We start from the raw sequence: 27,189 nt of genomic DNA on the forward strand, positions 1-27,189 counted from the left end.
TCTCCACCCCTGACTTCTGAAGTAGGCGGTGGAGAGTAGCAGTGGTCATGGACATCACAAATGTGGCATGGGGATATGGCCTCACACAGGCACTCAGCACGGTATTCTCTAAGGCCTCTCCTCTGTCTCAAAGTCACAGCTACTGTATAATCTTCCATATGTGGCTGGAGAGATGGCTCCACAGGTAAGAGCCCTGACTGCTCTTTCAGAAGACTCAGTTCCAGTTCTCAGCACCCAAATGGCAGCTCACAACTGCCTGTAGCTGCAAGATCTGCAGCTTGCATGTCATAAAGACATACAAGCAGGAAAAACAACAAAGCACATGAAAATAAACAAAAAATTATATAATTCTTCTATGAAGCACTTTTTCTACATATCGTAATTTTACCTTGGGGATAAAAGCTGTCATTGGACACATGATCATTCTTACTCTGTTACTAAATACATGGATTCAGAAAAGTGATCCTCTGTGCACTGTAGCTGATACTAATTGAAATGGATTTTAAATTCTGATACTTAATTGAAATGAGTTAAAAGTTATATGAAGATCTGTGTTTCAGTGAAGACGGAAATGTCCAGCAATAAAAATAAATTAAAAATGTAAGAGGATTCCATTTCTCATTTTTACATAAACAATGATCTTTATAGATGTTATTGTCACTGTTGTCAAGAGAAGTATAATTTTGTAACAACTTAGGAAGGCATCTCAATCCCAAGAAGAATAGCAAATAATTGTTCTTTGAGTAATTTGTTGGTGAAATCAACAATTTTAGGCTGGGATGGAGCTCAGTGGTACGTAGCTCCAAGCTGAGGCCCTAGTTTTAATGCCAGGTATTGTAATAAAATGAAAGGCTGGAGGAAGGAAGAAAGGAAAGAAGGAAGGAAGGACTGGAGGAAAGAAGGAAGGAAGGAAGGAAGGAAGGAAGGAAGGACTGGAGGAAAGAAGGAAGGAAGGAAGGAAGGAAGGAAGGAAGGACTGGAGGAAAGAAGGAAGGAAGGAAGGAAGGACTGGAGGAAAGAAGGAAGGAAGGAAGGAAGGAAGGAAGGAAGGAAGGAAGGAAGGAAGGAACAGATGGGTAAAAGCAAGGGAGGAAATAGACTTTCACTAACAACTGGGAACTATTCATACATGTGACATGAATGAAGTGACTCATGGGCTTGAATGAGAAAGATAAACTGTTTAGTCATAAATCTAGTTTTGCTTTTCATCTGTTTTGAAAAGAATTACACCTATGACCAACCAAATGGTTTCAATAGTCCAATATCGTTGAACAACACAAACTCTAAACACATGCAGACAAAATGGTAAACCACACACATACACACACACACCGATACACACACCGACACACACAAACTGCTATCAATGAAAAAACACATATTTGCATTTCATAATATGCACATCCACTTACATAAATTCTTTCATGTATATATGTTCTGAGCAGCACATATCATTCATTAGTAATTGGTACTGTTTTATGTGAAATAATGTGACTCTTTAGAAGAAAATATATTAATTTTATGGCAGATAGACAATATTGATAAAGGTAATTTGTGTTTTTTAAGAATTATTTTATTTTAGGTGTGTGTGTGTGTGTGTGTGTGTGTGTGATTGTGACTTTACATGCACATGCATGCAGGTTTCTGTGGAGGTCAGAAAAGGGCATCAAATATCCTGGAGCTGGAATTACAGGTGGATATGAGGTATCCAACTAGGTGCTAGAAACTGTACTTGACTCCTCTGGAAAGACAACAAGCACTCTTAACCACTTAGCTATCTCAACAGAAACACCAACGGTTATTTTAAAACTCATTTGATGCAAACAGAATCATTAGCTTATGCATGATCATTTGCTGTATGTTTCCATGTGGGCTGTAACTTATTGTACTATCGCAAGATATACACATCAGAGCTCTCCTTAGGCTAAGTAATGTGATCAGGTGTTGACAGAATCTGCTGGTTCCAACTCCAACACTGCAGTGACACCAGATACCAGCAGATGGCTCTGTCACATGAAAGGAACCTAATGTGTAGGGGAAGGGATGATAAGATGGTTGCCAAATAAAAGTCACCCAGACCCTTGAGTCAATAGTGCTGGATGGAGAAGGATGCTAATTCTGACTCCTAAGGAAGAAGACATGCAGAATGACCTACTCAGAAAATGAACGTAAACGAATTCTTCATAATTTTTTTTCATGATTAGCAATGGATTTTCAATTTTCTAGCCATATTCAATTAACATTTTGATTTTACACTTTAATAAACTACAATCACTGTGCTTTAGATTTTCTTATATGTGATTTGTTTCTGATTTGATTTTATTAATGTCTTTCCAATTTTTTCTCTTATCAAAAATTTCCTGCTCCATATTTATTGTAATAGAATAACATAAAAGCACAACAGAAATTAGGAACCTATTCAAAGTAGGTATTAGTACAAGATTAAATCAAGGACAGACTGGAAAGTTTTTTGAGCCTAATATTATTCCTCTTTCACTGTTTTTATTCATCCCAACTAGTCAGCTTTTTTGTAGATATGAAAAGACAATCCTGTGCTACGCTTTGATTGCTGCAGTGGATATCATAGCTCATTGCATAAACCATTGCTTTTTTTTTTTCAGATAAGCATTTTATTTATTTATTTATTTTTCTTTTTTCCCTTTTATATATATATATATATATATTTATTTTCTATATTCTTTGTTTACAATCCAAAAGCTTTCCCCTTTCCCAGTTCCCCCCTCCCCATATGTCTCATAAGTCCTCTTCTCTCCATCCATTCTCCTATCTTTCCCCCTCCCTTTTCTCTGTCCTGGTACTCCCCTACAATGCTGGATCAAGCCTTTCCAGGATTAGGGCCCTCTTCTTCCTTCTTCATGGGAATCATTTGATATGCTAATTGTATCTTCAGTATTCAGAGCTTCTGGGCTAATTAATATCCACTTATCAATGATTGCATTCCATGTGTATTCTTGTGATTGCGTTACCTCACTTAGGATGATGTTTTCCAGTTCCAACCATGCTTCACTATGTTCATAGCAGCCTTATTTATAATAGCCAGAAGCTGGAAAGAACCCAGATATCCCTCAATGGAGGAATGGATACAGAAAAGGTGGTATATATACACAATGGAGTACTATTCAGCAATTAAAAACAATGAATTCATGAATTTTTTTAGTCAAATGGATGGAACTGGAAAATATCATCCTAAGCGAGGTAACACAATCACAAAAGAATACACATGGAATGCAATCATTGATAAGTGGATATTAATTAGCCCAGAAGCTCTGAATACTGAAGATACAATTAGCATATCAAATGATTCCCATGAAGAAGGAAGAAGAGGGCCCTAATCCTGGAAAGGCTTGATCCAGCATTGTAGGGGAGTACCAGGACAGAGAAAAGGGAGGGGGAAAGACAGGAGAATGGATGGAGAGAAGAGGACTTATGGGACATATCGGGGAGGGACTGGGAAAGGGGAAAGCTTTTGGAATGTAAACAAAGAATATAGAAAAAAGAATAAATAATCATTGTTTTTAAAGTAAGAAAGAAAAAAAGAAATGTTTTTTATTTGTTTGTTTGTTTGTTGTTCCATTATACATCCCATCTGGGGAATTCCAGATGCCCTTTCAGGTTATTTTATTGATGAATGACCAATGTAGGAGAACCAAGAACTCTCTGGGTGGTGGTTCTAGGTTACACAAGAAATCAGGCTGAATAAGTCATAGGAAGCAAACCAATAAGCAGCATTTCTCTGTGACTTCTGCTTTTAGTGTCTGCCTGCAGGTTCCTCTCCTAATTTAGGTCCTGCCTTGATTTCCCTCAAAGAGGGACTGTGATTGGGATATGTAAATCAAATAAATTCCCTTTGTCCAGGTTGCCCTGGCTACAGTGTTTATCACAGCAGTAGAAACCTAGCAAAGCAGAACTTTATCAAGGTCTTGCTGATGACAGGTCGTTTCTTTGATATCAGTGAATTGAACCAATTTAAACCAGATTAGATTAGATTACAGGCAGATTTAATGGGAACCTGCTTTCCAGTGGGCAAGTTCACTGACCCCAAGGACCACAGACAGAGAAGTCACCATGAAGAAGGGGTGGGAAGAAAGGAAGAGTGGTACGCATATGGAGAGAAGAGGAGAAGAGGGGCGGAGACTAAAATGTCTGGATTGTATAGGGGAAAAACCTCTGGGAAAGAGCAGCTCAGCCCCTGGGCTGGACAGTTCAGGGTTGGGGGCAGGGTAGGCCATGTAGGGACTGAGGGATGCTGGGAGAACTTGGAGGCCAGGGTATTTTGATATGTAAATTATCAAAGCCTCAGACTCTTGTTCTGGGGTCCGAAATCAAAGAGCTGCATAGAATCACATACTTGGAATGTCCCAAATGTGTGTTAAAGGTATGCAAGCATGGTCTCAAGAGCACAGTGCCAAGGTGGGTGCTGTAAGAGGGCACCTCCATACTCAAACATCTTCTGCCTTACAGGCTCAGCCAATGCTTCAATCACCTCTATGCTGTCACTATGGAACAATCTCCTGGTAGTAGCTGACATTTTTGCAGCTACTCTAGAAACTTAGATGTTCTTTCTCAAAATTCTCTTACATCATTAATGCTGATGACAATAGAACTGATACATGCTAACTTTGTTTTTTATGGCGTTTTAGTGTTTTTAGTTTTCTCATTCCATCTTCACGTATGCAATTATTTTATTTACACCATCTCTGGCATAAATGACAAAATGATAAGTGAAGGCTACAAGAAGTAGACATTACAGATTTTAAATAACTGCCACATTCTGATAACTGAAGGAGGGCTTAGGCTGGAGTCAGAAGATGGCAATATTCCTGATGTTTGCTTTACAAAGATAATTGATGGAAAGACTACTGAGCTACAGGCTTTCTAGTTTATTCCAATTCGAAAGAATAGTTATCCCAATGCACAAACTACTGCTGTCATTTTTATCATATGACCAGCCTGCAGTTCGGGTAAGAAACTGGCATTGACTGTGAATGCAACATTCTCCAGGTGCTATCACGGAAGTTTTGTGTTTGTTGCATATTATTCTGTTAATATTTCTATTATAGTTTATTCCCATTTCCTGGGAGTTAACTGAGATGAAAAGAGTTCAAGGAAATTGCTAAAGTGGTGAACAGGTTTGGAACAGTCTGTCCAAATTCTGTGCTTTTGTCAAAACCAATCTGTACCCAAGAAGATAAACATCTAAATTAGAGAATTTTGTAGCAACGCTTAGAATTTGAGCACAGAGTACAGACATTCATTGCTAGCTGTCATGCCAGCAATATTTGAAGGGGACTCTAAATATGCTTTCAAACAGTTGACATGTATCCTTGAGTACTTGAAGTCAGATGCACTACCATTGTGTTACCAGGTCATCCATTATATACTTGGAATATAATTCTTTATGTAACTTTTTCTATTTTCTTTACTATTTGAGAACTAGCAATAATATCACAAAGTCTCTCCTCATCAACAGCAAATTTTGCAACAAACAAAAAAATCAAAAAGAAGTTAGTTGGTGTCCTAGTTAGTTTTAATTGACAACTTGATGCAGCTTAGAGGAAGGACATAACTCAGGAATTGCCTGGATCAGATTGGCCTTTTGACATGTCTGGGGAGGCACTGTCTTGACTGTTAATCCATGAAGGAGGAATGAGTCTACCATGGGCAGCACTATTCCCTATACAGATGGTCCTAGACTGCATAAGAAAGGTTGCTAAGCAAACAGGCCTGTTTCTCTGTGGTTTCTGCCTCATTTCTGTCTTTAGCTCCTGCTCTGAATTCCCTCAGTGACAAACTGTGATATGGAAATCTGAGTCAAATATATCCTTTTCTTCCTCAAGTCGCTGTGGTCACAATAGAACAAAACTAGAATGAAACTACAGCTGAGTGGAACTTCTCTATATTACATTTGACAATTATCTTCTAGATTTCATGGTTTAGAAAGTTACATAGAGAATGGGAAAGTTTGTTATTGAACCCTGAGCTTCAGTCATGAAATACAAGCACAATAATACTGAGTTACAACTTCAGCCCTGAGGTCGTTTCTAAAAAAATGGTGTCTTTGAAAGTCTGACATTGTGACATGTGCCTGCAATCCCAGAATTTAAGAGTGTTGAGGTAGGAAGACAGCTCGAGCGACATAAGTAACTGACAAGCCAACACAGACTCTGACTGGAAACACTGACAACAGAACAGGAGCAGTAGATTGTCACCTAAGTGGGCTTTGGGTCAGGATGAGAGTTTAAGGAAAGGAGCCAGGTACAGCTGAGAAAAGACTGGGCTGAGAATCACGTGAGTGTTCACATGTTCTGTGAACAAATCTCCCAGGCCTGACTGGCAAGGACCATACACATGCCTTAGGGTAGCCTGAAGCTTGAGGAGCAGGCAGCTGAGCACACTGGAAAAATCCACTGGCATCCCTCTAACTTAATGGCTTTGGAATAGCTGTGACGTAAATGAGGAAACTAGTCCAGGGTACTCTGCCACCCCAATAGCCTAGCAAAGACAGGCTGGAAACAGCCATAAAAGGGTATTTCACAACAGCAAAAGCATTCATAGATTTTTAAGAGTAGAAAAAGCTTATCAGGTGCAACTTCTTTAAAGTAGAGATGAGAAACAGTCAGAGAAGGTAAACTTATTTTCCCCACAACAACTTCCTATAGCCAAGGAGCTCGTTCTGTGAATATCCATCTTAGGTTATTGCTGCCACAAAAGTCCTGATATAAGCAGAGATTTTAGCCTACCTGGGGCCCTAATGTCCTCACTGGAGGTTTTCTTATCAAATGCAGACCCTCACAGAAAAACACAAGTGGACATATTACAGAGATGAAGCAGTTGTGAGGAGCCCTGACCCAGTGGATATGCCTATAGCACAGCTCCTGCAGATATGTCTTGGAGAACACTGAGTAAAAGGGGAAAGAAGGATTCTAAGAACTAGAATACCAGAAAGACTGCCATGAGACTGACTGATCTACAAATGACTATATAGACAAGACCTAAATAGACAATACTAATAGATATATTAAGCGCAATGGAGAAAATAATCAAGGGTTCCCACCCATACACAAAGAACTACTGATAATTAGTGAGATCCGAGGGAGGGTGAATTAAGTTCTCCCCAGCATGAATTCCTTTGGTTATCTGATACAAAATGCTCAGCCTTGAAAACATAGATGCACAAAGAGAAGGAGACTCAGCGGGTTTATTTATATATTTGTGCATATGTGTGTATACTGATAATAATCAAAGAAAAACGGCTATTAACTTAAGGAGACATAGGAAAGATTGGAGAGAGGGTACATGGGAGGTATGAGAGGGAGGAAAGGAAAAGGGATGAATGATGTAATTATAGTTTACTTAAAATGTATTTTTTAAAAAAATCTATTTGTAAGTCAGGCATGGTGGCATATGCCATTAATTCCAGTACTCAGGAGGCAAAGTCAGGTGGATCTCTGTGAGTTCAAAGCCAGCCTGGTCTACAAGAATTCCAGGACAGTCAGGGGTGTGTTACATAGAGAAACTCTGTCTTAGAAAACAAACAAAACAAAAAACAAACAAACAAACAACAACAACAAAACCCAGAAAACAACAAAAAAGAAAAAACAAAGAAATATGTTTGCAGAAGTATACAATTTGGGATGAGTGGTGGGGTGCGTGGTCTGGACAATGTGAGAGGGCAGCATAGTGAACCATTATTTCAACCTTTGCTTAGAGCATTGACTTGCTTCCATCATCTCTCCACTCAGCTGCTCAGTGTCATGGGCTTTATATAATTAGGCCTTGGGCTGAGGCCCAGGATCAGTACTGCATACAAGCACTGAACGAGAAGAAGCTTTCTGACATCCAAAATGGGAATTGGATGCAAACATTTCAGAAACAAGTCACTTTCAAAATCTAAATCACCATCTTCTTATCTCTTTGATGTTAGCCACACCTCAAAATCAACCATATCTTTAACTAGAACAGTGGTCAAGAGTATCAGTTGTTCTCTTTCCTTTTTCTACTTGTGTGTGTGTGTGTGTGTGTGTGTGTGTGTGTGTGTGCGCGCGCGCGCGCGCGCATATATATGTGAAAGTATGTGCCCATGAGTGTTTGTGGAGGCCAGAGTTCAGACATTTGCTCTCCACTTTGGTTTTTGAAACAGAATTGCTAACTGGACTGGGATTTCACTGATGGACTAAACTGTCCAGCACACAAGTTCTTGTAATTCTGTCTCTGTCTCCAGGACTTAGATTCTATGCATGTGCTGCCATGCTTGGCTTTTGGTTGGGTTCTGTGGATCTGAACTCAGGTCCACACACTTGTACAGCAAGCATGCCACCCACTGGGCCACCTCTTCAGCCTCTGTTCTTCATCTTAAGTAACTGCACAGCTAAGGTGGGTAGAGAGGTCACAACCTGACACCATACAAAAAACCCTACATTTGCACAGTGCCCACCAATAAATTTGGGGAGACAGGAAGTTCACACAAGCAACAGACACTTTTAGAATGGATTCAACTAGGTGAACGTACTCCTTACGTTTCTACAGGACATAGTTTTTATATTCATGGGGAAAATATTAAAGTTTTATTAACTTCCTTTAAAATTTTTGTAAAAATATCTATTTAGTCTTAATTTAAGTGCATCTGTTTTGCCTGCATGCATGTGGGCACTGCTTGGATGTCTGGTACATGTGGAGGACGGAGAAGGGTGATAGAGTGCCCAGAACTGTAATTAATGATGGTTGCAAGCCGCTTTGTTAGTATTATGGCCTGAACTCAGGTCCTGTGCAAGAACAGCAAATGCTGCTGACTGTTGAGCCATCTCCTCAGTCCCAGATTTTAAAAATCTGGAATTAACTGGAATTAATTAATTTAGAATTAACTAAAATTTTCTATTTCTATGATACCCTACATTTAGTTTGTTATTTTATTAATAATTCTATTAGTTTCATTATTATTTATTAATGATGTAGTAATAAATTGCTGTGTTGGCCTATGCTTTTACATAGCATTAAAACAGCCTTAGAAACCAATAACATATAATATCATCTACATTTATGTAGTACATAGTCTAGAAAATAGGATTTTGACAAGGCAGAACCTGACTTATTATTTGTGTATATTCTGTGAAGGCTGTGGTAAACACTAAAATTCTTAGGAGACAATTTCAACTTTCCAAACATTCATGGGCACTTTGCTATTCATGAATGTCTTAGTCAGGGTTTCTATTCGTGCACAAACATCATGACCAAGAAGCAAGTTGGGGAGGAAAGGGTTTATTCTGCTTACACTTCCTCACAGCTGTACATCACCAAAGGAAGTCAGGACTAGAACTCAAGCAGGTCAGGAAGCAGGAGCTGATGCAGAGGCCATGGAGGGATGTTACTCACTGGCTTGCTTTCCCTGGCTTGCTCAGCCTGCTCTCTTATAGAACTCAAGACTACGAGCCCAGGGATGGCACCACCCACAATAGTCCCTCCCCCTTGATCACTAACTGAGAAAATGCCCCACAGCTGGATCTCATGGAGGCATTTCCCCAACTGAAGCTCCTTTCTCTGTGATAACTCCTGCCTGTGTCAAGTTGACACACAAAATCAGTCAGTACAATGAGCTTGCTTAATGTTGACATTTATTTCCGTGTGCAGCGTGGGTCTTTGGCACAGCCATATCCACTGGAAATGGCAAAAGGCTGTAAAGTTAGCCCAGCGGTTTGACTTAGTTCCAGCAGAGCTGGGCCAAATGCTGCAATCACTGTCAACTCTCACCTTTAGGGTTTGGTCTCTGGGTGCTACATTTTTGGGGACTTTCTGCCTTATGATTCATTTTATGTCTCTTCCTAGGAAAATTATGTCTGAGTCCTTTGAGAAAAGTCATAAACTTACTATCTATTCTGCTTTTAGGGAAATAACTTTATCTAGCCCTTTTTGGAAGTCTTCCTTATGCCCTGGATACTGTGATAAGCACAGATGAGGCTATGATTCTAGGAATCTTCTCAGTGTATCTGCCCCCAAGCAAACTGAAACAGTATAACTGGGACAGTATAAACACAGAGGTACTTGACAAACTCTCACTGGCCAGGAGAACTGGTAACAGATTCATGACCACTTTTATGCTTAAAGCTCTCTGAAAATGTAGTTTAAAGACAGGGGATCTTACAGGGTACATGCCTGGAGGAACAGAACCCAGAAAGTAGGATAGATCAACTAAAACAACTTTGCCTGCTTTATAAGGCAGCTGATGAAGCAATATAGTAAAAGGAGTTAGGTATTAGATTTGCCATTCATAAAAAGGCCAATTCAGATATTTTCAATTTGTATGGAGTGCTTTAGAACTTCAAATAATTCCAGCCTAAAAGCCAACTGTATATAATGAATGTTTGCTTTGGCAAAGATGTTCTTTAGACTCATTGAATTGGAGTTATAAAGGCAACACTAAAAATACAATTTGTTTTATTTGTACTTTCTAGTTGTGACTGAACTTGTAATCATGAATATGTAATGAAAAACAAAACACATGTTCAGAGACAAATGATGTTATCTGTATTTGTTGGATAATCCTTAGTCTGTCTTTGTTCTGTGAACCCTATATAAAGAAGTTAATTGCTGAAAGATCCCCCTGACCACTACACCTCACTCAATCTTTATTTCCTCTCAGTTGTAAGCACAGGGACAGAATCCCCACATGTCTTCCTCATGCATCATGGTAAAAAAAAAAAAGTATCTGAACAGTCGGGTGGATAGCCAACCCAGAACAAAAGGTATCTATCTGTAAGGCCCCTCATAGCTTCAAAGCCTGCAGAGACTGGACTTTGAAATTGTATTTTTAGAGAATAAATATTTATAGATTCACTGGTCTAAATTATATACCATTTGTTTATTATTGGGCCAACACCAACTTATGAAAGTAAAATCGTAAGGAATCAATACATATATGTCAGAAAAGCACAGAAGACAGGATAGTGTCCATGGACATCCATTTGGTTTTGAGTTATGCACCCCCCCTACTTGTAATAATACACATGGCAGCCTAGTTGTATCACCTGCACATATTATATATAAGTACCCTTATCCAAATAATGCACCTGAAACTTCATAACCTTAAGCTCTCATTTGCACCAGGCTACACGTGTTTCCATTTTTGAACAATGGTATAAGTTTTCCCACCTCTGGTTCCAAATTATACAGCTACTATTCAAGTGAATTACAAACCTAGTTAGGTATGAAAATTAGAAGAGCCAGTCTGGCTGGAACTAGTTTGTGCTGTATATGTAGTAAGACAAAAATCTCCTCTTTTAGGGACCATCTTAAGCCTACGCATAATTTGTCATTCATATGATTAAAACCAGATGCATTATGGGAAAGGACATGCATAGCAGAGAGATGATGACATAACCTAATCAATCAGACTGAGAACCACTCCAGCTATGCCTGTCAGCAGCCAGCCCATCCTTTTGAGCTCTAGAAGAAGCATAATGGGGACCCTTGCGTGCACTCCCTCGTGTGTCCTGCTCTCAGTCCTGTCAGTGTCTCTCTCTTTAGGCTGAACTACCACTTTGCTCCAAATTAATTTATCTTGCTTCTTTCTGTAGGTTTGTATGAGACCTCACTTTCTATTGTTTAGGATAAGAGGCCAAGAGCCTGAAAATACTCTGTCCAGATCTGACTGACAGTAGCACGTAGACATTGAACAACAAAGTTATCTCGGGCTATTTGATCCCTAGTTACTGGACATTTCCAACTCTCTGAGGTGGAACACAGAAATAGGTCTGACTCTCTTCACTGACAAAAAAGTGCATCAGAACAATCAAGGGACAGTTTTAAAGAGCCACACCATGGGTACATGGCAGTTTCCCTAATGCATAAGTTTCATTCTTTGGTATAGTCTCAATAATGGTGGTGGTGATGATGATGATGATGATGATGATGATGATGATGATGATAAAGATGATGATGAAGATGCTGCTGCTGCTGCTGCTGAAGATGATGACAGAGAAATATTCAGGCCAGTTAAAGTCTAGATATTAAGTAATTACAAAGGATCATGGGGAAAGCTTGAAGGAAGCAGTAGAGTGAATGTAAGGGGAAGGGGAAGGTGCTCACCACGGCCTCCTCCTTTGGCTCCTCCATCTCTAGCCCAAGGTCCAGCCCAGCAGCAGCAGTTGCAGGAGGCTCCTCTGCTTGAGGCTCTGTAGACAGAGCCTGCTCAGCTTCAGCCTTGAGTTATTTGGGGGTAAGAAGAAAAGAAGACTCAGTATGTGAAGAGATGACACTGCAGAATTCTGGACAATCCAGAATCTCATCGTCATTCTGAAAAGGCAACCAGTTTCAGTATATCTGTTCTAGAAAAGTGAATTCTCCCATCTAGTGCCGTGGGGTTTCGCAGAAGTAAAAACTCATGGAAAGTAATTGTGTTGAGCTTCTTCTAAAGAGAATGGTTTCCTTCAAAGCCGAGCAAAAACCTACCACCGTATTCATCTGTAACAGTTTGTCTGCATGCCACTATGGAGTGTATGAGAGAACTGTTGTATGGAGAGAGAGAGAGAGAGAAAGAGAGAGAGAGAGAGAGAGAGAGAGAGAGAGAGAGAGAGAGAGAGAGAGAGATGGGCAGAGACACAGAATATCAAAAAGAATATTTCTAGAAAGTCAAACATTTGCTGGGTGAAAGGAGTCAGAAAGAATCTAAAGATCACATAGTTCTGTGATCCTTAGGTATATAAATATATATTATACCAAAATGGAAGGATCATTCCAGTATACAAATTAAAACTATTTATTTAATGCAGTGTTTATCTTCCGAAGCCTGGAGAGCAGGCTCGGCAACCTGGTTGCTCTGTAAACTGCAGACATTTGAGGTTCTGCTTCACTTCCTTTTGATCTCCTCTGCAGCAATCAACTGGTTGCTTGAAGAATTATAAAGCAGCTTTCTCCTTGGTTTCAATTAGACCCTTGATACTATAGGGGAAAAATAAGATGCTGTTGTCCCCATGAGACTGCTATATAGAGTCAGTCTACAACACCCCTTACACACTAAATCAGGTCTCTAGCATCTCTCAGCTCAAAGCCTTCTGTTTTTCCTGTATACTTCATTAATGCAGCACATAATGCATTTTACAGAAAAGTGATAGGGACACTGTTCTAAAGCTGCTGAGAAGCCAAGAGAAGGTTTGATGCACAACTCGTATAAAATATCAAAAATATTGTGCATTTAAAACTGCAAAGATAACTGAAAATACAAAAAAATGTTTGGGTCATTGCCTTGGATTTCTGGAAATCTGAGGGAAATTATGGATCTTTAAATGAGGACAATGAGGGTAGCTTTAGACATGAATCTAACCGTATTTCCTTGTTACTATAGCATGGAGTGAAAAGATGTAGGATTGGAATTTTCTCACGAGCACACATGTTCACTGAGTTCTAAGAATTGTGGCTGTGACTTAAGTTCTAGGGGACAAATGCAGCTTAATAGTAATGAGCAAGTATGAAACACTCTGCATAAAAACCACTACTGAAATTAGTCTTAGGGTCACTCTTTTATTCCTTCTGAGATATGAAAATATAAATATTTTCTCACTATATACCAATGAAGTTCATTTTTTAAACAACACCTTGTGGGGAAATCTGAAGTCCAATTATGTGAATTGGGATCTGCTTAAACAGTTTATGTTGTTCCTACAAGGTATCTGCCTTGGTAGATGTTAGTGGACCGATAGCATGCTATGTCTACTTGTGAGTTCTAGAAGTGATTTTTCTTTCAGAATGAAAATTAGTCAGAATAAAGCTGGCTGTGTTGTTTTGGAGGATATATTCTGAAACCCCTCAGTGATGAGACTACGCTGTGTCAGCACAAAGGCAGAGAAGGGCTGGGAGAGGGTCTGTTCATAAGCCAACAGGGAACTTGCTTTCTAGTACTGCATTGTCAGGCTTAGAAGGGCTATTTAATACAAAGCCAGAGGATTGGTGGGCAACTAAGGAAGAAGCTCTGAAGACTTAAAATGGTTTCAACTGGTGCAAGGTGACGTTCTGTGGCCCATGAGACATAAACCAGGAGATAAGCAGCTGAATGCCATCTTCAGTCCCCTTTGCCCCGCTCAGTCAGTGAGCCCAATGTTGTGGCTTCTGCTGTTCCTGAGATGACACGCAGTATCAACACACTGATAGTTATAGTTTATAGTTCCAGTGCACGGTGACTGCCTACTGCCTTGTAGCAAGAACCTTAGCTGCATTTGCAATACTAGGCAGGACAAGCTGTGTTCTTCTGCAGAGAAGTCTGCTCAGGAGAATACACGAGGAGAGGACTAGAGTGAAAGCATGGAAGGTCACATGCCCAACACAACTAACAATAGAGTGTGAAGAGATTCTCAGGGCACTGAAAGGTCATGGTTCTGAGCTTGGACTTTCTGTGTTGATGTAGTGCTACAAGTTTAAGCATGACCAATAGTTATTCTTCTCTTCCGGAATTCCTGAGTTTTCTGTAACTGTTCACAATTGATAATTGAAAAAAACCTCACCATCCAAGTTACATCATCAAGGCTGAGAAGAACCAAGATGAGAATGGGCATAAAAAGTTTCTCTAGTTTTGTTATTAATACAATACCCTTAGAAACAAGGCAGAGAGTCTGTTCTCCATTGGTTGTGCAAAAAGCACAAAAACATGGTAATATATTGACAAAATATCAGAATATTACCAAAATTAATTTCTAGACAAAATTTTCAGAATTTCTTATTTCAAAGTGAACATGTACCTTATGAGAAAAAGCCAAACCAATGTTTGTTTCATTCCATAGAATAGGTACACTTCTTATTTTTAACAAGGAGATATAGATAGACGCATGTCTAAAGCCACCCTCGTTGTTTATATTTAAATAATGCTTCAGAATTTGCCCAGATTTCTAAAAATCTAAGCCAATAATCCAAACATTGTTCTGTAATTTCAGTTATCTTTGAATTTTTAAAAAGCACACTATTTTTGACATTTTTATATGAATTATGCATCAAACCTCCTCTTGGCTCCTCTTCAACTTCAAAAGTCCTTCACAGCCCAGGCTCAGCTGGCCAGGAAGGGCAATGCTAATAACATCTATGACCCTTAGCAAGGTCAAGCCCTCTCTCCTGCAGCAGGGCAGACACGGAGACATCTCTTAAGGTCTCTTCCATCAGCTCGATGAGGAAGCTGCTCATTCCCACCACCCAAGAACCTCCTCTAGTCTCCAGAGTAACTCCTTCCTACTCAGTCCATGATGCTAGGTGGGTCTGTAAATGTTTCTCTCTAGCACTTAGAAAATGAAAAGATGAGAAATTAGTAGCTCTAAGCTCAAGAAAAAAGGCAAGGGTATGTTAGCCAAAATACAAATTCTTGAAACAAATTCATTTTTTTTATTCTGTAGTTTAAATTCCAGTCACATAGAGACCTGTGACTTTGATGGATTTATTATGTTCCACTGAGGGTCACAAGTATCACAAGAAGCTGGTTCCTACTGATGTCACTGTGCCAGAACAAAAAAAAAGTTCAAAGTCAGATTCTACAGATGTTTTTTCCCCCATTTTTCTGAAAAAGAGGGGGAAGCTATACAAATCATATTATGCATATCAAAGTTCCAGACAGGCTAGTGTAGCCAACTAACTTTCAACTCTTCCATGATAACAACTGTCCCCCAAAACGGTCACATCAACTTACCAAGCCACTTACCATATTCTGATCCTCCGTCTGCATGGTGAACAGTGAAGTGTCCTGGGGCTGAAAAGGGAAAGAAAATGGGCCATTGTAAAAAGCCGTCTAAACTAGCAACCACCAGTTGTATCAAGACATTTTAATGTTTTGAAAATTCCCTTTAAATTATTTTAAAAAACCAAGTAAGTGTTAACATGAGTTATTCTAAACATAAATCTGTACTAGCAGAATGCCCCCAGAAAACACCGTTTTCTAGAACAGAGCCTGAGAATCACTAAGTATATCACTGTACGTGATATGATTCACCATGACATTTTAGAAGGAGGTCTGAACCTTATCTCCTCTTTTCCACCAGCTGAGTCTAGAGGATCTTTTGGATTGGAGTCACTTTTAAGAACTAGTAGAAAAATTGCTATAGCATTATGGAGCACTCAATGTGCTGGGTGCTGGGTTAAGTGCACTGCCCATGTGGCTCCTTTCATCACGACAATGCTCTTTCCGTTACTCAAGTTGCAAATAGGAAGGTCAAATTTTGTACTGATTCTCTTAATCATTTTGTTAGATTGGTAACACAAAACCCACAGGAAAAGTACAACATTCTCAGCAGGGAACTCTTATGAGAAAACAATCTCCTTACCTGGGTGAAATCATTAAATGAACCTCCAGAAGCCTAAAAGAAATGGAAACCAGGTATGACTTTTTTCAACAACTTCACAGGATGAGTAAATATCCATTAGAGAGGCTGGAAAGAAACTACTACCACACACAAATTTAAAAATAATACAACAGGTTGCTTTGTTTGAAAGTGCTCAGGAACTACAAAGAGCCTGCTGTATTATTATAAATAGGCTGACAAAAAAGTGAAAGATGCAGTCCTTCAGTGTTCACTCACCAACACTGACCTCAATAATAACAAGGTCATTCTAGCAAGAACCATGGCGGTTAATATCTCTTTTCAGTCATTGATACGAATCACTTTAATTAACAAAGATTCTACAGTTTTAGTGAGACTGGGTAAAACATTTCATGTGTTTTTATTGGAGTGGATCCACATTAGTGACGGTAAGCAAATCTCTGTTGCTCATAGGTTAGCAAATTTTAGTCTCTGAAATGAATAAGTGGAAGGAGAGACAGGGAGAGATGGAGAGGGAGAGGGGGAGGGGGAGGAGAGAGAGAGACTCAGGAAGTGGGGTGGTAAGAAGGACTCACTAATTATTAACACAATCATTTAGATTTTTTTGTCAACCTGTTTGTGTTTGGTTTACATAGGTTTCACAAGGTACATCTGTCAAGGAGATCAATGATGGAAAATGAAGTTGGTGAGAGACATAAGGAAAAGTAGAGCCTATGGAAGTCTGGCTAGTCTAAGCTACATTCTAGGGTAAGTACCTCATCTTTATCAGCCTCTATGTCTTGGTACAACAATCCATATCTCTGGTTAGCAATTTCATCTTCAGATAAATCTGAGTTGTTGATGTCCTTGTCTTGGGAACTATCAGGACTCTCCATGCTAGTGTTCCAGGAGGTTCCCTGACTCAATGGTCTAGTTGTCTCCTGGCCTTGATCTGAACTGCTAGCACTGGCATGTTTCTCACAGACATCTGCTGGTAAGTTCTCCTCCAGTCCTTTCTCATTTTCTACCAAATGGTCCCAGCATCTATGCAAACCTTCTATATCTCTGATATGCCAGTGGCTATGAGATTCCTGCCATTTGGCAAATGTGCTTGAGTGGCCATCTGGAATATCAGAGACTTCCACTATATCTACATTATTGATTCCTGACTTCAAGTCTGACTGCCAGACTTGACCTGGATCTGTTCCACAAGAATCTGGTTTTTCAGTTCTTGGCAATTTAATGAAATGACTAAAGTTTCCAATAATTTCTTTTTTAGGTAAATCCCATTCCCCAGTGCTTAAATTTTTAATAATAGACTCCGGGTCAGTTGGTATAGGCAGGTTACTGATCCCTGTATGATAAACAGGTGTAGCTCCAGAGCCTTCTACCATTTTATAATTGATTACTACTTGAGTCTCAGCAGATAACTCTTGGATTCTGTCATCAAATTTATCTGACACATCTACTCTTCCCATGTCTTCCAATAGAACAGCTTCCTCCAAATAATTTTCATAGGTTTTTAGTCTTTCTTTACACACCATCTTTAGATCATTCCAACTTTCTACTTCACTACTTTCAAGTGTCTCCTGGCCTTGTTCTGCTGGGTTTTTTAGATGATTTATTGTTGTATTTCCTAGACTGTCACATACTTTCTCCTCAAATCCCTCAGTACCTTCTATTGCCTTGATATCAATGGTTCTAGTGTCTACCCTTTGGTATGTCTTCACGCATCCCCACATAGGATCTTCTACCTTCTGTGTCTGTTTTATTTCTCCATCTGATATTTTAGCTTCTTCAGGACCTTCTTTGAGCAGGTCAACTTTTCCGATGGTTGGTATTTCTGAGTCAAGTAATGCATATGACTGATCCATCTCCATGCACGTAGTAATAGCAACTTCGGCCCCAGGAACAGGCTCTGAGGACAGATGCTCATTTCTAGCTGGAGGTGCATCCTCACCCTGATCGGCTACAGTAGAACAGTCAGCAGAAGAAAGCATTCCAGTGGATAATCTCATGTCTCTCTCTGCTTTAGAGAGACAGGCAATGTCTTCTCGAGACCCACTTGGTGTCATCTCCTGGCTGACACTGTCTGTCCTAGTATGAGGGCCCCAAGTAAATACACCTACTTCAGTTTCATATCTTTGAATTTCTTCAGCCAAACCACTGTCATGAGTTTCCTCCATGATGAGGTTACACATAGAAAGACTTTTTGAAGATTCAGTCTTTAAAGTATGCAGAAAAGCAAAGGGGAAAAAATGGAATAGACCATGAGATATTTGATGAGAAACATACAGCTCTTCAGTAGTGTAGCATCAGTTAACTAAGATCAGAAAGGACTTGAGTTAATTGGCTTACAGTCAAGACTAAGACTAGCAATGTCATGGGAGAAAAGTCATTCAACAAAAATACCATATGTACAATGATATTAAATGTCTTCAAAATATAGAATGTTATTAAAATCAACTTACTGGTTGTACCAAATCAGTGCTAGTCTGTAAGATGCAGAGGAGAGAAGAGAATAAACAATGAAAAGACATTTCAATACAATGATAAAGTCTCACACTGTCCAGCGCCAACATTCTTCAGAATGCTGTGGCTTTTACTGTCCAGGAATTAAATTTTATAACTTGTTTTGCCATAGGAATCATTTTGTTCTAAAAAATTATTTAAGACAATTGAGGAGGAGGCACAAATAAAACACAAAGAATCTATGTCATTTTTCTAGTATCAATGAGGATGTGTCATGGTTAGTTCACAATTTCACGCTGAGGAAACCAAGAAATGAAAATGCTTATGTAAATGAGTATGTGAGTCTGAGAGCCCCAGGATGCTGTCAAGCATAGAGGTCAAGAAATGACAAATGCTGCACACTCTGTAGGGGCATCAGAGCATAATCTTCCCAACTCATCCTTCACTGGGGTCTATCTTTGAGGTATTGCTGGATAGAGAATGATTTTGTGTTAACCAACTGACTAGCTTGAGTATTCTTTTGGCAGTCCACCGTCAACCTAGAAGCCAATTTCTGCCCACAAGAAAAGCACCCTGAAAAGTACACTGAACTAAGAATTATGGGCAGTATGTCCAGAAGGCTGGCATTTGATACATTTTTGTTATGACTACTAATGTTAACAAGTCTGTCTTCTGAACCAATGAAAAGCTCCTTTTAGAAGATACCTTTGCCCTTACCACAGTCCTTTTGGAGAGGGAAAAACTGTGCTATAATGAAAAAGTTACAAAATTCAGGGATTACTAAGAGCAGTATTGTTCCCAAAATCAATAGTAAGAGGAATGCAAAGTTGAAGTTAGGACTCTAGTGTCCTGAGTATCAATCCACTCTCACTCTTTTATAAATACATAAGTAAAACTAATCCAGTATAAATTATGAATTCAGTGTAAAAATGTCTTAGTCATGTGTAGCTTCAACCAATGTGATTAATTGTGTTCTTGGTCTCTTTTAAGGATCCTACAAAGTGGAATATAAACTCGAGGGAAGTTTTTAAAGACTAAGACCCTGTCCTAAGGAATGCCAGGCTTTATGTGGGTGTCAGCAGTCTCCTAACTTTTCAATGCAGATGAATACCAGAACGTTCCGTTCTGGTCATCTCTCTCCCAAGTCTAAATTCTGAAAATATTCTACCTTGTCAGCTATATAAAGTAACACCATAACCATAGGTACCTTTTGTTGATACATACTATATACTGGGATAAATATCCAGCACCTAGCTCATTAAATCCTGAAACAATCCTACGAAGTATAAAAATATTTGTTTTATAGATGTGAATCTTAGAGAATCTTAGAGAATTTTAGAATTCTTAGAACATTTTAGAAATTGAGCAAGTTTACAAGATTGTAAGTATTAGGGTCCAATTCTAGCTGAAATGTTACAAATGTTTCAAACAAATTTAATTAAATATAATGATAAAAAAAGTTGACATCACCTTTCATTTCCTTTACCCACACTCTGTGTCTTGATTTAGTTTAAGATTACTATATGCGTGCCTGTGTTCCACTATGACAGCTTTCTAGGTCATCAGTCCCCACAGGAATACACAAAGAGCACAATGCCATTGTCTTGATCACTATTAGTTCAGCAATGTGGCCCACTGACACAAATTTCTCTACTAAGTTTTTCAGAATTTGGAAATGCTCCAAACTTTCAAGTATTTTTTTTAGATTATATTATCATTCAAAATATGCGTTTTCTTTTTCCTCACAAGTGAAAAAGTATATTAAGGTTTCCAAATTTTTATAGACTAAAATATGTAAAATTAATTCTCAGATGCCTTACCGTCCATAAGTCCCAGGGCAGTGTCTGAAAGCAAACAAAAAGAAACACTATGAGTGAAAGTCCATGCACTTAGTAACTATAAAGAGGCTAGGACTAGCAATCTCTTCCATAGCTCCACTCTTGGTTATAGAAACACTCCACTTCTGTTAGCAATTTTGGTGGACACTAGTAACGTGCCTATTGGGAACTTAAAGTGTGCTAATATAATAGAATCAAAATTTAAACTTGATAGAGTTTTCTTAGTTTGAGTTTAGCCACACATAGATACTGTGAGAGCAGTGGGGAGCTAACCTTGGTCCTTGGCACTTTAGAAGTGTTTGTTCGGTCCTGAATGTGTACAATGACCATTTCAATACACACATGTCATTAAAGTAGAATGTTTTCCAGCATAACTAGGGTTATCATATCATGGAGGAAATGCAGACCTTAATTCTTAACTAATGTGCTTGTCTCTCTCTAATACCTCAAGAACATTTATTATGACCACTTTGATAGCAAATAGATTCTTGAAAATGCTGTTCTCCAATATGCTGGATCAGAGAACACACAGATTAATTGGCAGTCATTCACATGAATAGCTACCCATTAAAACCCACTAACAATATGCCTGACATGCATTACTGGTATTTTAGTTATAAAGCTCTCTGATCTATGAAGCAATTGGGATGGTTAGAGCACTTGAACTGATGGTGAGAACAGCGGGAGAGACCTACTTTTCTCCCTGAGACTGAGAATTGCTGCTAAAGCCACATTGCTTTATACTTGTGTCTCAGTGACTCAGGCTTCACTCGCCCATTTGTTTTGATTCAGTATAGGTAAACAGAAGACTAGAAAGACATTTATTTCAAATGAGTTTCTAGAGGCAACAGCTGCCTTCTACAGATTCAGTACCACAGAGATCCAGGTCCTGTGGTGTGGACTGATATTCCCTATGCCATCTGGCCATCTAACGTCATCTCTGTGTAGGTTAGATAGCCTTTTGATTAGCACCAATCAAAGAACAGGGAAGATAACAGAGAACGGCTCCTTTGAAAAATCACAGTCATTTTTATCTGTAGACGCCTGTGTCTGAAATGCATTCTCTGATTTTTTTTGACTATCCTGATAGTCTCTCTATAGCCTCTTGCTAAAAACAGATAGTAAAAAAAGATATAATGCAAGTCTCTGTATGGTGCAGACAGCGGCAGCATTTTTTCCAAAGGGGGAAGCAATGTGAAACATTGTGTTCATCTCTCCTAGGGAACAGGAAAGGCTCTGAGAGCTTGTGTGAGCACTGCAGAGATCAGGAGATAAGGAGGACCCTGGCATCTAACAAGGACCCAGTGGTACGTAATGGAGCTGGCTTTGAGGGTCGGGGAAAGGGCATCTCACAACACTACAAACTCATGTAGTCTCCTTCAATCTGCCTTCCTCCTTAGAGTGGAGAGGCAAATACATAGACTGCAGGGCCACACCTTTAGGACCACCAGAAAGCGAGAACTGCTTCTTCCTTGGCAGGAAGGAAGGTCACAGGGACATCCAGCCTGTCCTACTTGTGGTGATTTATGTACATTATGAATCTCCAAGAAGAGTTTAGAGACAGCCTAGTAACTAAGAAATCCTCTTTATTTACAAAGCACCAGTAAAAGCTATCTGTATTTGATTATTAGACTAATTCTCCCATTTACAAAGAGTAGCCCTTCAGAGGGCACGCGAGCCCAGCAAAGCACGCCTGAGCAAGAAAGCTATGTGTGCAGAGCAGTCTGCATGCCTCGGGAGTTAGCTCTGATGATTCAAGTCATCAGGACCCCAAGTTCCAGTCAATTCTTGATTCCCAGTTGAGCTTTCTAATACGTTTTAGTTTTAATTTGCTCTATATTCTAGAACCTTGGACTTCTCAAACTTAAGCGTGAGTGCCCCTGCTGCCCCCATACACATATTGAATGCCCATAGTACTGATTCGTGTTTTGTTTTGAGGCTCTTTAAGCCAGGCTGGCTGACTTGCCATCTTCCTCTAGCATCTTCCTGAGCAGTGAGCAGGATTATAGGGACATACCGCTACATTTCAATGTTTCCTCAAATTTTGTGTTGACTTTCTTCCACTAAAATCAATGATTATACACTACACAAAAGCCTCGTCCCTACATTCACAGGTGTACAAGCCCGACGTAGGTGTCCTAAAGGATCCTAACAGAGAATCTTATTACAGTGGCTACCAGAGGGGATAGTGTGAGGAAGAGATGAGCAAGAAGAAGTACGAGGATCAGGTTCCTCCACATCCACCTGTGATCAGCAGCAGAGCATTGTTCTGCAGGGTAGACACGAGTGTAGCTTCCAGCTCAGAACCATCCAGACTGCAAGTACATTTCTGTGAGGCATGGTCTGGCAGTTATCCAAATACCCCTTGACTTCCAAAACATGAGGAGATAAGTAGGAAACTTGAAACTAAAAGAATTTGGTTTAGGGGAGCCATGAGGTATATTATCAGAACCTACACTCTGAGAGCCCGTGAGGCACACTGATAACAACTCTGAAAGACATGGTTCTGAGGCAAAGAACTCTATGGCAAGAGAAGGCTAAGGTCATGGAAAAGAGTAAAATATTTTGAACTAATAAATTTTTCCTATATCTTACAAATAGAAAATATTTGTCAACCAATCAGAAACGTAGATAACCATCAGTCGAAAGGCACAGAGATCTCCTGCTAATTAAGCATACTCATTAGCGTTTATGATCCCTAAACATCTGAGCTCACTTTATACCTGAGACATGGGTGAGTGGGTCGCTGCAGCAGAGCCTGCCGGAGCCACATCAGGTTTGAAAGGGTCAAAGTCCAAATCCAGCAAAGTCTCTTCTTTCTTCACCTCCAGGACTTCATTCTGTTAAAACAGAAGAATAGGAATTCATGGAAACAGCCAGGTGGAATGTCTCACTGAGATGCCTGAGCTATGTCAGCACTTCATCCAATGCAGTGATAAGAGTCTAGCCATATATAACTCAAGTCCCTGGACCACACCCTTGGTTAGATTTCCCATTGAGGGGAGTATTGGAATGCCACACAGATAAAAAGGAATCTCCCCTTTGGTTATCTTAAACAATGTAAGTTAGAAAATTCAACAGAAGATCCTGCTATACCACTCCTGGGCATATACTCAGAGGATTCCCCACCATGTAATAAGGATACATGCTCTACTATGTTCATAGCAGCCCTATTTATAATTGCCAGATGCTGGAAAGAACCCAGGTATCCCTCAACAGAAGAGTGGATGCAAAAAATGTGGTATATATACACAATGGAGTACTATTCAGCCATTAGAAACAATGAATTCATGAAATTCTTAGGCAAATGGATGGAGCTAGAGAACATCATACTAAGTGAGGTAACCCAGACTCAAAAGGTGAATCATGGTATGCACTCACTAATAAGTGGATATTAACCTAGAAAACTGGAATACCCAAAACATAATCCACACATCAAATGAGGTACAAGAAGAAAGGAAGAGTGGCCCCTGGTTCTGGAAAGACTCAGTGAAGCAGTATTCGGCAAAACCAGAACGGGGAAGTGGGAAGGGGTGGGTGGGAGGACAGGGGAAGAGAAGGGGGCTTACGGGTCTTTCGGGGAGTGGGGGGCTAGAAAAGGGGAAATCATTTGAAATGTAAATAAATTATATCGAATAAAAAAAGAGAAAAAAATAAATAAATGTAAAGACACAAAAAAAGAGAAGAAGAAAGTATTGAAAATGAAAAAAAAAGAAAATTCAACAGATCAAAAAATTACACATGACTATAAAAATTAAAAAATAAAAGGTACTAAGATTTGAACTGAGTAGCATAATCCATTGCAGCAGTATACCACCTCAGTGATGCTAAAACTGAGGAAGGAACTGATGCACGCTTCTGCCCCACCTCACATTTCCTCCCTCATCCTCCTCATGGTCTCCATGAGTGCCTTGAATACGAAATGTGCCTCAGATGGACTTATATGTGAATACCTGGTCCCTCCCTGCTCTCACTGTTTTTGAAGAGTATAGGACCTTTATGTGGAAGTGTTACAAGGACATTCTGACATTGTATAGACTACGCCCTTCCTATCCTCTCTTCCTAACTGTGGACTCAATGCGACCAGCCACCTTGTATTCCTGCTGCTCTTCCATCCCTATCATGATGAATTGACCCTCAAACAACAAGTTGAAATGCATCCAGGGTACTTTTCATCAGAAATTATTATTCCATTCCTTGAGTTAATTGTTGTATTTTCCATTCCACCACCGTGTGTGTGTGTGTGTGTGTGTGTGTGTGTGTGTGTGTAATGGTAAAAGGGGAGAAAACAGAGAGTGTTGTGCTGGTCAATATTTACTACAACATGACCCCTCCAACCTTTACTTGTGAAGCAGGTAAGCAACTATGACACAGGATGAAAGTCTACCATAACACTCGAAGATTGTGTTAAACCCCGACATCTGTGCACCAGTCACAATGGGAGCTGGAAATAGCAAGGATGTGAAGTTGGTTTAACCTGAGCTCAAGCTACAAAGTACAGGGCAGAGCTGAGACAAGGTCTCCATAAATTATGGCACAGTGAAAGGAGTAAGGGCTTGCACACGGCCAAATAATACGTTTCTGATATTTGGTATGTTTCATTTCTGAACATGTTGTTGTGTACAAATTGAAAGGTTATATCAATGGGTAATGCACTACATAAAATTGAGGTGTTTGAAGAAAGAGTTTGAAAGACAGGAATTGATTTTATTACTGGCCAAAGGAACAAAGTTCAAATGCAGAAATGCAAGAACAGCCACGAGACTGCGACAGGTAATACTTTAACATCCCACACTCCTTGTGCAGGAGGGCAGCATGGGGATCAAGCTGTAGGCTCCCTTTTCAAATGATAAAGCATTCCTATAATCCAGGTTAGAGCTTTATATTTACTAAGTTATTTTTATGTAGGGACAGAATTTTATTATATTGGCGTACATTATTTTTAAATGTAAGCATTTTTCATTAAGACAAACTTAAAAACATTTTTTACTTCACTGTGTGTCCCTGTGGCTGTTTTATTAATGATGTATGTTCATTGTTTGGGGTGAAGGTTTTTGTAATCATCTTTTAAGTCAATCATGCTTTGAGTATATTTACTCCAAACACTTAACACTTTCTCTCATGCCCTCCTAGTCTGCTTTCTTTCCCTAGGCAATTTTGTTTCTCCCTTATTTTCATATAATATGTGCCACTACTGCTTTTTCTTGTGTCATATATATGCTCCAATATTAGTCTTTACTTTTCTATTTTTCAGCATGATTATTCCTTATAATATGCTTTTAAATTTCATAGACATTGCTATTCCAAAAACACTTGATTTGTTATAAATTTAAATCCTAATACTGATAACCATGTCCTTTGTGAAGAGGGGGCATGCAGCTCAGAGGGGGAGGTGGTAGGAGGGGCCTGGGAAGAGCTGAAGAGGGGAGGTTGCGGAAGAGTATCATCAGACTGTGTTATACAAACATGTGAAAAGGAAAAGATAATATACACTTACAATGCTAACAATGTCCCATACAGAATTTTGGAAACTGCCGACAAAATTATCATGTTTCCAACATAGCAAACAGGTTTATTTTTTTTTTTTAAAAAAAAGAGGAAATGGAAAGCAAATTCTTTGCTTCCATTGGACACAAACTAGTTTATCAGACCTAGAAGCATATACAATGGGAGAGTTAGGCAGTACCAGGAACACAGCTCTTATCAATTGTACTGGCGGTTTCTTAGATGTATAAAATGTACATACTCAATAGTATGTACATTTCAAACATGTGCACTTTACTGTATGTTAACACACAATATACTGACTAATGAAGAACCACAAGTAGACTAACATCAGCCATGGAACAGCCTTACAATGCAATCATCCTCTTGTTTATCACAATGGTATCAAGCCAAACCAACATTAGATAATCGTTTTATATTTGTAGTTATATATTCAACAGATTACAAAACTTTAATTTTTCAATACCATATTGTTTCACTATTTTAAGAGAATAATATGATACAACAAAATGGCTAAAATATTACTTCTGGGAAACTGAATTTTATTTTTTATTTATTACTTTGTGCTTTCTTTTATTTTACAAAGTTTTATGTTAACCATATATCATTTTCAGTATGTAAAGCCTTCAAAATAATCTGAGGTAACATATATTGCAATTTACAGCTATAGTAACAGTGCATTTAGATATAAAGCATGTACTTCAAAACTAGACCTCATAACTTCATATGTGCACATATAGGCTGCAGAGTGTTGAATCACAACACAGTATTTTAATGAGACAGACCAATGAGGTCATTGGTATTACTTCTCCTAGAGATCATTTTCCCCTTTTGTTCTTTCAACATATTTTAAGAATATTTACTATATTCCAGGTATTTCCATGCCTCCAGAACATTTTTAATGAGTCAGAGAATGTCAAATGGGAAGCTAAAGGAAGAGAAGATAAAGGTTCCAGGAGCAAGGCCAATTGGCAGCACCTTTGTATGAAATGTATATATAGCTGAAACCTAACAGAATAGTTAATAATTTCTAACAATGAGCAAAGTTGCAGTGTTTTATCAATACATATGCGGAAGCCGAGGCTGGGGAGATC

The 27,189-nt window shown here is 39.1% G+C and overlaps 1 protein-coding gene across 1 annotated transcript in view; it reads right to left on the reverse strand.

Moving 5' to 3' along the window:
• Amph (amphiphysin) overlaps positions 1-27,189 on the reverse strand; it is a 202,534-nt gene that overhangs the window by 19,382 nt on the left and 155,963 nt on the right. The window contains exons 12-17 of the mRNA XM_052157423.1: positions 23,314-23,430; positions 20,573-20,596; positions 18,752-18,775; positions 16,305-16,337; positions 15,674-15,733; positions 12,100-12,213 (exon numbers count right to left, since the gene is read on the reverse strand). Coding sequence (XP_052013383.1) covers positions 12,100-12,213; positions 15,674-15,733; positions 16,305-16,337; positions 18,752-18,775; positions 20,573-20,596; positions 23,314-23,430 — 372 coding nt within the window. The remainder of the gene's footprint in view (positions 1-12,099; positions 12,214-15,673; positions 15,734-16,304; positions 16,338-18,751; positions 18,776-20,572; positions 20,597-23,313; positions 23,431-27,189) is intronic.

This window comes from Apodemus sylvaticus, chromosome 14 (assembly GCF_947179515.1).
Source record: "Apodemus sylvaticus chromosome 14, mApoSyl1.1, whole genome shotgun sequence".
NCBI classification, from domain to species: domain Eukaryota; kingdom Metazoa; phylum Chordata; class Mammalia; order Rodentia; family Muridae; genus Apodemus; species Apodemus sylvaticus.